Genomic DNA, 13,923 nt, shown 5'->3' with positions numbered 1-13,923 from the left:
GCCCGCAACCCGTTCTGGTCCACCATTCGGTCCATAGCACGCTGGAAGACCGAGACCCCATTGGTGACACCAAATGGAACCCTAAGAAACTGGTATAGACGACCATCCGCCTCAAAAGCCGTGTATTGTCGGTCCTCTGGGCGTATGGGGAGTTGATGGTAGGCGGACTTAAGGTCTATGGTAGAGAACACCCGGTACTGCGCAATCTGATTGACCATATCAGAAATGCGCGGGAGAGGATACGCATCCAGCTGCGTATAACGGTTAATGGTCTGACTGTAGTCGATGACCATCCGAGGTTTGTTCCCGCTTTTAACCACCACGACCTGCGCTCTCCACGGACTAGCACTGGCCTGTATGATCCCTTCTTTGAGGAGCCGCTGAACCTCAGATCTGATAAAGATCCGGTCTTCAGCACTGTAACGCCTACTCTTAGTAGCGATGGGCTTGCAGCCTGGTACCAGATTCTTAAATAAAGAAGGTGTGGTGATTTTTAGTGTGGAGAGATTGCATGCGGGGCGCTTTGGGCAATTTGGAGGCTGCGGCTGATTCCCTACTGCCAGTGAAGGGAGTGGCCCACCGTACTGTAGGATCACACTCTTCATGTGGACCATAAAGTCTAGTCCGAGGAGAATTGGCGCACAAAGGTGCGGTAACACAAGGAGCCTGTATCGCTCGTACATTGTGCCCTGCACCTCTAGGGTTACCATACAACGTCCTTGGATCGGTACAGACCGGGACCGTGATGCCATGGAAATTGTCTGTTTGGCAGGTAGAACCCGGAGTCCACACCTTTATGCAGTGTCAGGGTGAATAAAACTCTCGGTGCTCCCACTGTCAAACAGACAATACACAGTACGACCATTTACCTTGATGTTCATCATGGAATTGTCAAGCCTGTGATGCTTTGTCTGGTCCAGAGAGATCGACGCCACCGTTGGCCCCTGGGCGTCACTGCATGCAGCCGAGGTTGATACTGAGGACCCCTGCTGGTCGCTCCTAGTCGTCGTTGACCATGATGGCCGCCCCCATGAATCGCACGTGGGTGAGGGCGCCAAGCGTAGCGACTCCTGGTGGTCTTCCTCCTCCTCCGTCAGCCACAATGGCGTCGTCCTGGGTTCGCACGTGGTCGGACCTCGTGGGCACTGCGATGCCGAAGGAGATTGTCTCCGCTCTGGAGGGTCACAGGCTGCACTGCCGTTCTTGGGCTTCGACCTGCAAACTTTAGCATAGTGCCCCTTTTTACCACACTGACTGCAGATCGCCGTTTTTGCAGGACACTGTTGCCGTGGATGCTTGGCTCCGCCGCAAAAATAGCATCGCTGGCCGCCTGGAGCTGCCGCCGTCGTCGGGTCGATATGGGAGCGCGAGCCCGTGGGGCGAGGAGGGATTTGTGCTTGCTCCTGCCACCTTGTCTCCACGTGGTCTTCGGGGTACAGCGCCAAGCTTTTCGACGCTGCCTCCAGCATCTCAGCCATCTCCATCGCTTGGGTCAAGTTGAGGTTCCCTTTCTCTAATAGCTTAAGCCGGATGTACGAGGACCCTACCCCTGCTACGAACGCATCTCGGGCGAGGTCGTACATATATTGCTCTGCCGACACATCTTTGCAGTCGCAGCCCCTGGCAAGCTGCAAGAGCTCATTGGCGTAGTCCTCCATGGTTTCGCCCGACTGCCGACGTCGTGTAGCGAGGAGGTAACGAGCGTGGATCTCGTTGGGTGGTCTCGTGTATCGTTTCTTCAAGAGCTCGATGGCCCTCGGGTAAGTGGTGGCCGCACGAATCGCAAGATAGACCGTGTCGCTTACCCTCGCGTGGAGGACCTGGAGTTTGTCGTCGTCTGTAGTAACTGCTGCAGAGGCTGCCAGGTAGTCTTCGAAACACTTCCACCAGTGGTCGAAGGTGTTAGCGGCACCGACCGCACGTGGGTCCAGTGTCAGACGCTCTGGTTTTAGTATTTGTTCCATACTCCCTTTACTGTCGAGAGTTTTATGTTTGCTAATAAAATTGATGCGCGACAATCAAGCACGAGGTACAAGGCTTCAGCTATTGAAGGCTTTTATTAGCAAACAATGGAACTAACTAACACGAGTACACCAATTCAGACTGGAGGGGTCCCGCCGGAGCAGAGGGTCTTATACCTCTCCCCAGGAGGCGGGGCCCGACCGGGATGTGCCATAACAACATCTACCACAGGTAAACACCCTAACCCAACAACATTATAACAACCCCCACAGTGGCAACACCCTAACCCAACAGTAACATAGGAATAACCCACAGTGGTAACCAACGATGGTTCACCACACCATGTGACTCCAGAGCCACAGCAATGTGGTTGACTCTTAACTGCCCTCTGAACAAAAGATGGGCAATAAATGTTGGCCAGCCAGAGACACCATGTCCCACGAATGAATAATAAAAGAAAGTCAAGCCTATACAGCAATTCCACCTTGGCCTTAGCCCCATAACCCCACATATTTACCCAGCTAATTCCCCTTGACTAAGGGACAATTTACCATGGCCAATCAATTTAACCCGTACATCTTTGGAGGAAGCCAGAGCATCCAGAGAAAACCCACACAGACATGGGGAGAACATGCAAACTCCACACAGACAGACATCCAAGACTGGAATTGAACCCGGCACCCTGATGCTGTGAGGCAGCAGTGGTAACCACTGCGCCACCGAGGCGCCAGTAAAAGACATGAGACCAGCTACCATTGAGGCGGTTTGAGGCGCATAACCTACGCCACATGGACTGCAGCGATTCAGTGAGGCCATCACCGTCTTGAGGGCAATTAGGGATTGGCAACAAATGCCACCGTTCTGCATCCCGTAAACAAATTAAGAAACAAAATTCACTATTTGTTTTAAAATCCTGATATCAGTGAAAGTGGGCACTGTCAGAGTGTTGTGTAACACAGTCCAAGATTAAACCAGTCTGTTTGCAACCTAGGTGGTACATTTGATCCCGAGATATGTTTTTGACCTCATATTCGTGCCATCCCAAAGACTTGGGATGGGCGGGGGGGGGGGGGGATTTTCTGGTTTCACTCATCCCGAAACCGGAAAATCCTGTCCGAGGTCAACAGACCTTTCCATGGTCCGCCTCTCGCTTGCTCTGATTCCCATGGCAGACTGAATGGGAAAATTCACCCCCCCACTTCTTCCACTTCCATAACTTCACCTGACATTTCCTGTCTCTGCTCATTAGCTGCTGAAATCCTCTTTCGTGCCTTTGTTACCTATGGACACGACTATGGACATGCACTCCTGGCTGGTCTCCAAAGTTCTACCCTCTATAAACTTGTGGTCATCCAGAATTCCGCTGTCTGTGTCTGAACAAAGAACAAAGAAAAGAACAGCACAGGAGCAGGCCCTTCGGCCCTCCAAGCTTGCACCAATCATGATGCCTGCCTAAGCTAAAACCGTATGCACTTACAGAGTCCGTATCCTTCCATTCCCATCCCATTCATGTATTCATCTAGTTGCCCCTTAAATGCTGCTATCGTACCTGCTCCCACAATCCCCCCAGGCAGCGCGTTACAGACATTCACCATCCTCCGTGTAAAAAACTTGCAAAGAACAAGAACAAAGAACAAAGAACAATACAGCACAGGAACAGGCCCTTCGGCCCTCCAAGCCCACGCCGTTCCCTGGTCCAAACTAGGCCATTCTTTTGTATCCCTCCATTCCCACTCTGTTCATATGGCTGTCTAGATAAGTCTTAAACGTTCCCAGTGTGTCCGCCTCCACCACCTTGCCTGGCAGCGCATTCCAGGCCCCCACCACCCTCTGTGTAAAATATGTCCGTCTGATATCTGTGTTAAACCTCCCCCCCTTCACCTTGAACCTATGACCCCTCGTGAACGTCACCACCGACCTGGGGAAAAGCTTCCCACCGTTCACCCTATCTATGCCTTTCATAATTTTATACACCTCTATTAAGTCTCCCCTCATCCTCCGTCTTTCCAGGGAGAACAACCCCAGTTTACCCAATCTCTCCTCATAACTAAGCCCCTCCATACCAGGTAACATCCTGGTAAACCTCCTCTGTACTCTCTCCAAAGCCTCCACGTCCTTCTGGTTGTGTGGCGACCAGAACTGGACACAGTATTCCAGATGCGGCCGAACCAACGTTCTATACATCTGCAACATCAGACCCCAACTTTTATACTCTATGCTCTGTCCTATAAAGACAAGCATGCCATATGCCTTCTTCACCACCTTCTCCACCTGCGATGTCACTTTCAAGGATCTGTGGACTTGCACACCCAGGTCCCTCTGCGTATCTACACCCTTTATGGTTCTGCCATTTATCATATAGCTCCTCCCTACATTATTTCTACCAAAATGCATCACTTCGCATTTATCAGGATTGAACTCCATCTGCCATTTCTTTGCCCAAATTTCCAGCCTATCTATATCCTTCTGTAGCTTCTGACAATGTTCCTCACTATCTGCAAGTCCTGCCAATTTTGTGTCGTCCGCAAACTTACTGATCACCCCAGTTACACCTTCTTCCAGATCATTTATATAATTATGTGCCTCGCACATCTCTTCTAAACTTTTCCCCACACACATTAAACCTATGTCCCCGAGTACTTGACTATTCTACTCTGGGAAGAGAATCTGACCATCCGCTCTGTCCATGCCACTCACAATCTTGTAGACTTCGATCAGGTCACCCCTCAACCTCCATCGTTCCAATGAGAACAAACCGAGTTTATCCAACCTCTCCGCATAGCTAATACCCTCCAGACCAGGCAACAACCTGGTAGCCTGAGCTTGCACCAAGTCCTGGTCACCTTTCACCCTGTACTCACTGACCGACAATGGCTCATGGTCAATCAAGTTTGATTTTTAAAATTCTCATCCAGTCAAGACCTTGTCCCCCCTATCCCTGTAATCTCACCCAGTCCCACAATTCTCCCTAATAGCACTGTGGGTTCACCTACACCCCAAGGGACTGCAGCGGTTGAGGGCAGCGGCTCATCACCACCTTCTCAATGGCAGTTAGGGATGGGCAATGAATGCTGCCCTCACCAGCCATGCCCAGTGCCACGATAGAATTTGTTTTTTTTAAATCTATGCTTAATTAATTCTGTCCTCTTGAGCATCCTTGATTTTAATTACTCCACTATTAATGACCACTCCTTCAAAATCTGGAATAACCTCCCTATACCTCTCCGCCTCTCTACCTAGGTCAAGTCATCCCACCTTCCAAAGTCAGTAAAAGGCTGGGGGAGGAGGGAAGGGGCTGCCTGCTTCCTGTGGTCCATCCAGTGGCAGAGATGATGAAATAGAGAAATATCCAGAACAGAGTATCATAGGAGTGTGCCAAGTGCTGGACAATTTGAAAGATCTGACTCAGATCCATGAGGCAGAATATGCTTCATCTGAGCTGCTTGGGTGGCATGGTGGCACAGTGGTTAGCACTGCTGCCTCACAGCGCCAGGGGCCCAGGTTCGATTCCTGGTTTGGGCCACTGTCTATGCAGAGTTTGTACATTCTCCCCGTGTCTGCGTGGGTTTCCCCCGGGTGCTCCAGTTTCCTCCCACAGTCCAAAAGACGTGCGGGTTAGGTGCATTGGCCATGCTAAATTCTCCCTCACTGTATCTAAACAGGCGCCGGAGTGTGGCGACGAGGGGATTTTCACAGTCACTTCATTGCAGTGTTGATGTACGGTAAGAAGTCTCACAACACCAAGTTGAAGTCCAACAGATTTATATGGAATCACGAGCTTTCAGAGTGCTGCTCCTTCATCAGCCCACTCACTTGATGAAGAAGCAGAACTCCAAAAGCTCTTGATTCCAAATAAACCAGTTGGACTTTAACCTAGTGTTGTGAGACTTCTTACTATGCCCACCCCAGTCCAACGCCGGCATCTCCACATCAGTGTTAATGTAAGCCTATTTGTGACACTAATAAATAAACTTTTTATTTTTGTTGAATTGCTCTTGAGAAAAAGCATCCCCAACTCCAATTAGATATCATAATACATTTAAAAAAGCCTCCAGAATGCTTGACGGGTCAAAGCTCGAAAGGGGTCAGGGACATTTATTTATGTCCCTCCTTCCATTATTTTCCAGTTTTCAACCTGAAAAGTCCAGAAATTCATAAGATATCGGAGCAGAATTAAGCCATTCAGCCCATCGAGTCAGCTCCGCCATTCGATCATGGCTGATATGCTCCTCATCCCCATTTTCCTGCCTTCTCCCCATAATCCTTCAACCCATTACCAATTAAAAATCTGTCTAACTCCTCCATAAATTTACTCACTGTCCCAGGGTGGTGAGTGTCTGGAACAAGCTGCCAGAGGTAGTAGTAGAGGCGGGTACAATTTTGTCTTTTAAAAAGCATTTAGACAGTTACATGGTTAAGATGGGTGTAGAGGGATATGGGCCAAATGTAGGCAATTGGGATTAGCTTTGGGGTTTGAAAAAAAAGGGGTGGCAGGGACAAACAAAGAACAAAGAACAAAGAACAATACAGCACAGGAACAGGCCCTTCGGCCCTCCAAGCCCGCGCCGCTCCCCGGTCCAGGATTGAATCCTGAATCCAGGATCCCCGCCCAATTTTCCAGCCTATCTACATCCTAATATCCTATCCACAGAGCTGTCCCTCACAGCTACGATGCTTTGTTCATTACAACCTATTAACTCACCCCCATCCCCCCATTCCAGACCATGTGATCTCCAGGGAGAGGCGAAAACCCAGAGTGAAAAACCCCAGGGCCAATATGGGGAAAAAAAAATCTGGGAAATTCCTCTCCGACCCCCTGTGGCGATCGAAACGAGTCCAGGAGATCACACTGGCCCTGATCAGAAAATGCTTCCCAACCCTAGTCATTTCCACTTCTGCTTTATGAACACCATCTGAATTCCCTGCCCCCGAGACAGGTTCCCAACTATCCGCAGTCTCGCTCTGTACTGGCACCAGCAAGATGATCATAGAATGAAGCCTTGAAACGAGAAACAAAGATCAATTAGCCCGCGCCGCTCCCTGGTCCAAACTAGACCACTCTTTTGTATCCCTCCATTCCCACTCCGTTCATATAGCTGTCTAGATAAGTCTTAAACGTTCCCAGTGTGTCCGCCTCCACCACCTTGCCCGGCAACACATTCCAGGCCCCCACGACCCTCTGTGTAAAATATGTCCTTCTGATATCTGTGTTAAACCTCCACCCCTTCCCCTTGAACCAATGACCCCTCGTGAACGTCACCACCGACCCGGGGAAAAGCTTCCCATCGTTCACCCTATCTATGCCTTTCATAATTTTATACACCTCTATTAAGTCTCCCCTCATCCTCCGTCTTTCCAAGGAGAACAACCCCAGTTTACACAATCTCTCCACATAACCAAGCCCCTCCATACCAGGCAACATCCTGGTAAACCTCCTCTGTACTCTCTCCAAAGCCTCCACGTCCTTCTGGTAGTGTGGTGACCAGAACTGGACGCAGTATTCCAAATGCGGCCGAACCAACGTTCTATACATCTGCAACATCAGACCCCAACTTTTATACTCTATGCCCCGTCCTATAAAGGCAAGCATGCCATATGCCTTCTTCACCACCTTCTCCACCTGTGACGTCACCTTCAAAGATCTGTGGACTTGCACACCCAGGTCCCTCTGCGTCTCTACACCCTTTATGGTTCTTCCATTTATCGTGTAGCTCCTCCCTACATTATTCCCACCAAAATGCATCACTTCGCATTTATCAGGATTGAACTCCATCTGCCATTTCTTTGCCCAAATTTCCAGCCTATCTATATCCTTCTGTAGCCTCTGACAATGTTCCTCACTATCTGCAAGTCCTGCCAGTTTTGTGTCGTCCGCAATCTTACAAGTTGGGCTGAAGGTCCTGTTTCCATGCTGTAAACCTCTATGACTCTATGACTCATCCACCACACTTTGGGATAGCGAATTCCACAGATTCACAACCCTTTGGGAGAAGTAGTTTCTCCTGAACTCTGTTTTAAATTTGCTCTTTGCTATTTGGGGGGAGACTTAATAGAGGTGTATAAAGTTATGAAAGGCATAGATAGGGTGAACGGTGGGAAGCTTTTCCCCAGGTCGGTGGTGACGTTCACGAGGGGTCATAGGTTCAAGGTGAGGGGGGGGAGGTTTAACACAGATATCAGACGGACATATTTTACACAGAGGGTGGTGGGGGCCTGGAATGCGCTGCCAGGCAAGGTGGTGGAGGCGGACACACTGGGAACGTTTAAGACTTATCTAGATAGCCAAATGAACGGAGTGGGAATGGAGGGATACAAAAGAATGGTCTAGTTTGGACCAGGGAGCGGCGTGGGCTTGGAGGGCCGAAGGGCCTGTTCCTGTGCTGTATTGTTCTTTGTTCTTTGTATCTCTTATCCTGAGAGTGTGACCTCTCATCCTAGCATGCCCCACAAGAGGGAGCATCTACCTTATCCATATATTTTATCATTTTGTATACCTCAATTTGATCTCTACTCATTCTTCTAAATTCCAGCAAGTCTAGGCCTAAACAGTTCAATCTCTCTTCATACACAAACCCCTCATCTCTGGAATCAATCGAGTGAACCTCCTCTGAACAGCCTTCACAACATCTTTCCTCAAATAAGATTCTCATCCTTGGTGGGGTTCTTTCTTTGTTTTACACCCATGGAAGGTAGACACCGTCAACAAGGTTGACATTCCGAACCATCCTCAAGAAGACAGTGGTGTGCCACCTTTCCAAAACATTGCATTGCCATTGGCATGCGCCACGGTGCTGATTCCAAAGCCCAGCTGTGTTTCTCAGGGACAGGGACAGTGCTGCATCCGGAGGATTCCTGCTACTTTCAAGGAGCCTAGAATAACTGCCTCACCGTGGGTAGTGAGGGATGATGGGGGTTGGGGGAGGGTGGGGGGGGGAGGCGGGGGAGAGGGGGACAAGGTTCTATATTCTTTCACTGGCATATCCTTTGAATACACTTGTCTATATTCCCTAGCTGTTTCATTGTTTAAATGATGAGATGAAGGGCTTGATTTAACCAAACCTTCGCGCCCGAAAATCGCAGTAAAGTTGGGCGTCGGGCCTATACCGCAATCTGCACCCGATTCTGAGCAGATCGCAACTTTACCGACACCCGATTCGGGCGCGGGTCCGGTGTGCACCCGAATCGGGCGGCCTGACGATTTAAATGCATTTGCATGCATTTAAATCGACTTAATGAACTGCGTGCCCAAATCTACTGCCAAATCCCACTTTACCGTCTTCTGGCCCAATCCGCGTCCGCGCTGTTACCGACCTGCAAAATAAAAGTCTGAAGTTGCCACTGCAGCCTCCGAAGAGCGGGGTCAGAGACTGCAACGGCTCTCTGACCCAGGCCATCCTCCGGTCAGGGTGGAAGGTGGGTGGGAGGAGGGGAGGGGTTGTGACGTCTCATCCGCTGGGGGGGGGGGGGTGGGGGAGAGGGAGGGGGTGTGACCGATCATCCCCTGGGGGGCGGGGGGGGGCGGGGGGAGAGGGGAGGGGGTGTGACCGATCATCCCCTGGGGAAGGGGAGAGGGGTGGGGGTGTGACCGATCATCCCCTGGGGGGGTGCGTGGTGTGGGTGTGATGTCTCATCCTCTGGGGGGGGCGGGGGGGGGAGGATGTAGAGAGAGGGTGTGACGTCTCATCCTCTGGTCGGGGGGGTTCCGCTGCCTGTCTGTGGCCGATCCCTCCAGGCACCATCACTGGTACACTACCAGGCATAGATTACTCTTCCCTGCGGGTGTGAGAGAGCGGGAGAGATGGCTGTGGCTGGGAGTGTACCAGTGATGGTGCCAGGAGGGATTGGCCGCAGACAGGCAGAGGAACCCCCCCGACCAGAGGATGATCGGTCACACCCCTTCTCCACACCGCCCCCCCCCCCCCGACCCCCCCCACCCTCACCCCCAGGGGATGATACGTCACACCCCCTCTCCACCCCCACCCCAGGGGAAGAGACGTCACACCCCCTCCCCTCCTACCCCCCCACCTCCCCCCCCAACCAGAGGATGACCGTCAAAGAGCTGCTCACTCCGCTTTCTGCTTTTTCTTTTGCACCCGGGCGCGGTCAGATTTTTTTCGAACTGCACATGTGCAGTTCAGAGCTCCGATCGGTCCGGCAGCATTAAGCCCCGCACACAGCACGGATCGGGCCGGAGCCGGCAAAACGCGTAAGGGCGCGCTGGAAAGAGGATTCCGGGCTCGGACCTATTTGACGCCCAGATCCGGCACTTAGACTCAAAATGGTAAAATTCCCCCCGAAGTGTGTCTTCCCAGTAGGTAATAAATGTTAGCTCGCCGACCTTGACCAAAGGCTAATCCACTGGTTGTGCCTCTGGTAAGTTGAGTCCCAAAAACCATAATGACAATCAATTGGAATTAAATTCATATCTGCAGTCATGAGACTCTTGACAGGACAACTTAGCCTGATGGACTGCAGTGCGCCTTTCAACTCTTCACGACGCACTGATCCATCCTGACGTGATCAATTTAACACCATTAGTGAAGGCTGCAAGTGACTCGTCTGCCTTCCAATTATTTCCCTTCTTAGCACAAGACTGTCTGCTGCAATCTCTCTTTTCGGAATCAATCTGTGCTTATATTCTTAATTTGCTAGGCACTGTACTTTGTATCAATGTTTCAGTTATGTGCAGTTTTGCTGTCCTTCTCTGAGGAAGGATGTCCTTGCTATAGACGGAGTGCAGCGAAGATTTACCAGGCTGATTCCTAGAATGGCAGGTAGAGGGGACCTCATTGAAATTTATAAAATTCTAACAGGATTAGACAGGGTAGCTTCAGAAAGAATGTTCCTGATTTTAAAAAAAATTCATTTGTGGGGCATGGGCATCGCTGGCTGGCCAGCATTTATTGCCCATCCCTAGTTGCCCTTGAGAAGGTGGTGGTGAGCTGCCTTCTTGAACCGCTGCAGTCCATGTTCTGTGGGTTGACCCACAATGCCGTTAGGGAGGGAATTCCAGGATTTTGACCCAGCGACAGTGAAGGAATGGCGATATATTTCCAAGTCAGGATGGCGAGTGGTTTGGAGGGGAACTTGCAGGTGGTGGTGTTCCCATGCATCTGCTGCCCTTATCCTTTGAGATGAAAGTGGTCGTGGGTTTGGAAGATGCTGTCTAAGGATCTTTGGTGAATTGCTGCAATGCATCTTCTAGATAGTATACACTGCTGCTACTGAGCATTGGTGGTGGACAGTCTGGATGTTTGTGGATGCGGTGCCACTCAAGCGGGCTGCTTTGTCCTGGATGGTGGGGGAATCCACAACTAGGGATCATAGTTTGAGGATAAGGGGTAAACCTTTTGGGACTGAGTTGAGGAGAGATTTCTTCACCCAGAGAGTGGTGAATGGAATTCACTACCACAGAAAGTAGTTGAGGCCAAAATGTGTGATTTCAAGAAGAAATTAGATAGAACATAGAACATAGAACAGCTACAGCACAAACAGGCCCTTCAGCCCACAAGTTGCGCCGAACATGTCCCTACCTACTAGGCTTACCTATAACCCTCTATCTTACTAACTTCCATGAACTTATCCAAAAGTCTCTTAAAAGACCCTATCGAATCCACCTCCACCACCACTACCGGCAGCCAATTCCACGCACCCACCACCCTCTGATTGAAAAACTTACTCCTAACATCTCCTCTGTACCTACTCCCCAGCACCCCAAAACTGTGACCTCTTGTGGCAACCATTTCAGCCCTGGGTCAAAGCCTCTGAGAATCCACTCTATCAATACCCCTCAAGATCTTGGGGTGAAAGGGATCAAGGGATATAGGAGGAAGAGGGGATCACGATACTAAGTTTGACAATCAGCCATGATCAAAATGAATGGCAGAACAGGCTCGAAGGGCTGAATGGCCTACACCTGCTTCTAGTTTCTATGCTTCTTCGTTAAAGTCTGCCATTCCTATTCCCAGAATAGTGAGAGTGAAGGTTTCTGCCATGCATTCCTGCAAATAGGAACGTTGGGGAGAACACTTACTGGCCGCCTTTGTGCTCAGTTTATGGATTAGATGCACCTGTCACTAGGAGAGTGAACTCTCGGATGAGGGAAGGAGTATGGAAAAACAAGTTTGTGGTTAAGTAAAGAATTCTTCCCCCTTTTCACCTGAAGATAGGTCCAGCTAACATTAAACAACCTTGGTTAATCATCACCAGAAAACCACATTTAATGGGAGGCAATGGACTAGTGGTATTCTCACGAGATTATTAATCCAGAAACTCAGCTAATGTTCAAATCCTGCCAAAACAGATAGTAGAATTTCAATTTTAAAAAATTTGGAATTGAGAATCTACTGATGACCATGAAACCATTGTCGATTGTCGGAAAAACCCATCTGGTTCACTAATGTCCTTTAGGAAAGGAAATCTGCCGTCCTTACCTGGTCTGGCCTACATGTGACTCCAGAGCCACTGCAATTTGGTTGACTCTCAACTGCCCTCAGGCAACTAGGGTTGGGCATTAAATGCTGGCCCAGCCAGCGACGCCCAAGTCCCACAAATGAATAAAAAAATGAATAAAACTAACATTTCTCTTCTTGTACAGCCCTGAAAGAAATGACTTTCATTCGTCAAATGGCTTCTAAAATTCATGGACTTATTCTTTAATCGTCCTTGGGATGCGAGCATTGCTGGCAAGGCCAGCACTGTGCATTGGTGATGGCATTTAAGGGTGGCACGGTAGCACAGTGGTTAGCACTGCTGCTTCACAGCTCCAGGGACCTGGGTTCGAATCTCGGCTCAGGTCACTGTCTGTGTGGAGTTTGCACGTTCTCCCCCTGTCTGCGTGGGTTTCCTCCAGGTGCTCTGGTTTCCTCCCACAGTCCAAAGATGTGCGGGCTAGGTTGATTGGCCATTCTAAATTGCCCCTTAGTGTCCCGGGATGCATAGGTTAGAGGGATTAGTGGGTAAAATATTTAGGGATGTAGGGATAGGGCCTGGGTGGGATTGTGGTTGGTGCAGACTCGATGGGCCGAATGGCCTCTTTCTGCACTGTAGGATTCTATGATCTATGATCTATTTATTCTCCATCCCTAACTGCCCTTAAGAAGATGATGGGTGAGCTGCCTCTTGAACCACTGCAGTCCAGATGGTATCGGAACCTCCGCCGTGCTTTTAGGGAAGAAGTTCCAGGATTCCGACTCAGCCACAGAGAAGGAACGGCGATGTAGTTCCAAGTCAGGATGGTGCATGGCTTGGAGGTAATTTTCAGGTGGAGGTGTTCCTACCCTTGATCTTCTGGATGGTAGAGGATGCAGTTTTGGAAGATGCTGTTGGTGAGTCATCGCAGTGTATCTTGTAGATAGTTGATACACACCCTGCTGCCACTGTGCATTGGTGATGGAGGAAGTGAATGTTTAACGTGCTTGATGGGATGCCAATCAAGCGTTTGTTTTGTCCTGGATCATGTCAAGATTCTTGAGTGTTGTTGGAGCTGCACTCAAGCAGGCAGGTGGAAAGTACTCCCTTCCTGACTTGTGCCTTGTAGATGGTGGACAGGTTTTGGAAGAGTCAGGAGCTGAGTTACTCATGATTTCCAGCATCTGATGTGCTCTGGTAGCCACAGTATTTATATGGCTAGTTCAGTTCAATTTCTGGTCAAAGGTAACCCCCAGGATGTTGATTGTGGGAGATTCAATGATGGTAATACCATTGAATGTCAAAAGGAGATAATTGGATTCTCTCTTGGAGATGGCCACTTCCTGGCGCAAGTCATGACTGTTATCAGCACTTCAAAGCCCACTTCATCTCGTATACGTTTCAATGATCATAAACATACTGCTCCTGTATCTTCTACCAAACCGTGTTTGCATTGCTGAGCTGGCTGACCAACATGGCAAGTAAAGAAAGAACTTGCATTTATATGTACAGTTCCGAGAAGCATTACTTTGGTATCCTTAATATTATCAC

The 13,923-nt window shown here is 49.7% G+C and overlaps 1 protein-coding gene across 1 annotated transcript in view; it reads right to left on the bottom strand.

Moving 5' to 3' along the window:
- LOC144504122 (contactin-associated protein-like 5) overlaps positions 1–13,923 on the bottom strand; it is an 824,359-nt gene that overhangs the window by 789,539 nt on the left and 20,897 nt on the right. The window contains exon 5 of the mRNA XM_078229298.1: positions 3,243–3,335. Within this exon, the coding sequence (XP_078085424.1) occupies positions 3,243–3,335 (93 nt within the window). The remainder of the gene's footprint in view (positions 1–3,242; positions 3,336–13,923) is intronic.

Source organism: Mustelus asterias, chromosome 14 (assembly GCF_964213995.1).
Source record: "Mustelus asterias chromosome 14, sMusAst1.hap1.1, whole genome shotgun sequence".
NCBI classification, from domain to species: domain Eukaryota; kingdom Metazoa; phylum Chordata; class Chondrichthyes; order Carcharhiniformes; family Triakidae; genus Mustelus; species Mustelus asterias.
Note: the sequence above shows the minus strand (reverse complement) of the source record. Positions and strands in the feature narration are given on the sequence as shown.